The sequence below is a fragment of the Sinocyclocheilus grahami genome, unplaced genomic scaffold (assembly GCF_001515645.1).
Source record: "Sinocyclocheilus grahami isolate Dianchi unplaced genomic scaffold, SAMN03320097.WGS_v1.1 scaffold29981.1, whole genome shotgun sequence".
NCBI lineage: Eukaryota > Metazoa > Chordata > Actinopteri > Cypriniformes > Cyprinidae > Sinocyclocheilus > Sinocyclocheilus grahami.
This window is the reverse complement of record NW_015520995.1, coordinates 1,620-2,458: the sequence shown is the minus strand read 5'-3', so window position 1 is coordinate 2,458 and position 839 is coordinate 1,620. Positions and strand designations below refer to the sequence as shown.

The 839-nt window shown below is 45.9% G+C and overlaps 1 protein-coding gene across 1 annotated transcript in view; it reads right to left on the bottom strand.

Annotated features, from left to right (window-relative positions):
- Positions 1 to 12: 12 nt before the first annotated feature.
- LOC107580292 (alanine--tRNA ligase, mitochondrial-like) overlaps positions 13 to 839 on the bottom strand; it is a gene marked incomplete at its 3' end in the record, with an annotated part of 2,405 nt that continues 1,578 nt past the window's right edge. Inside the window, exons 3-6 of the mRNA XM_016266016.1 lie at positions 560 to 704; positions 324 to 469; positions 140 to 248; positions 13 to 59 (exon numbers count right to left, since the gene is read on the bottom strand). Coding sequence (XP_016121502.1) covers positions 13 to 59; positions 140 to 248; positions 324 to 469; positions 560 to 704 — 447 coding nt within the window. The remainder of the gene's footprint in view (positions 60 to 139; positions 249 to 323; positions 470 to 559; positions 705 to 839) is intronic.

Here is an 839-nt window from a genome sequence, read left to right as displayed (position 1 = left end):
TGCTTCTCGAACATGCTTACCCTCTCAGACTCTGTGTGCAGCTCAGGATAGGCATCACCCTGAGAAAAGAGGAAAAATTAAACTTCAGACACAATGCAGTGATGGCTGTAATAATTTGGCAGGCTCTGAATCATCTCACCAGTATATGAGCTACAGTAGGCACCAGGCTTGCCAGCGCACCCTCAGGGGCCTGCAGCACTTCTGTAGAAAACCTTACGGCACGTCTCAAGATACGCCTCAACACTAGCCTATCACAAAGAGGGCATATTGCATGAATTTTATCCTTTAAATGACTCTGCGTACTTCAATGAAGTCAAACTCACTCAGCGCCTGTCATGCCTGGGTAAACTCCGTCAGCGATGCACACGCAGAGTGTCCGAATGTGGTCGGCCAAGACCCGATAGGCCATGTCCACCTGACCCACATCAGCCTCTCCGGTCCTGCCCTGATATGCAGGAGCCTTGGAGCACTACATGAACAAACAACAGAGATAATGTGGTTTGGTTTGTACTGAACCTGCAATATTATTCCTGTAAAAGGTTAAATGAAGGTTAGAGACCTGGTGGATGGCGGACAATAGAGGTGTGAAAAGATCTGTGTCATAGTTGGAGCGTTTCCCCTGCAGTACAGTCACCAGTCGCTCTAAACCCATCCCAGTATCCACACTGCACTGGGGCAGAGGTCGCAGGCTACCATTGACCTCCCTGCAACACAGAGAGAGAGCACTGACATATTCAAATCCTCACAGTGTACGTTATTATTATTGTTAACTGAAACCACAGCTATATTAAAACATTTTTGTTAATTGAAATAAAGCTGAAATAAAATATAAATATTAG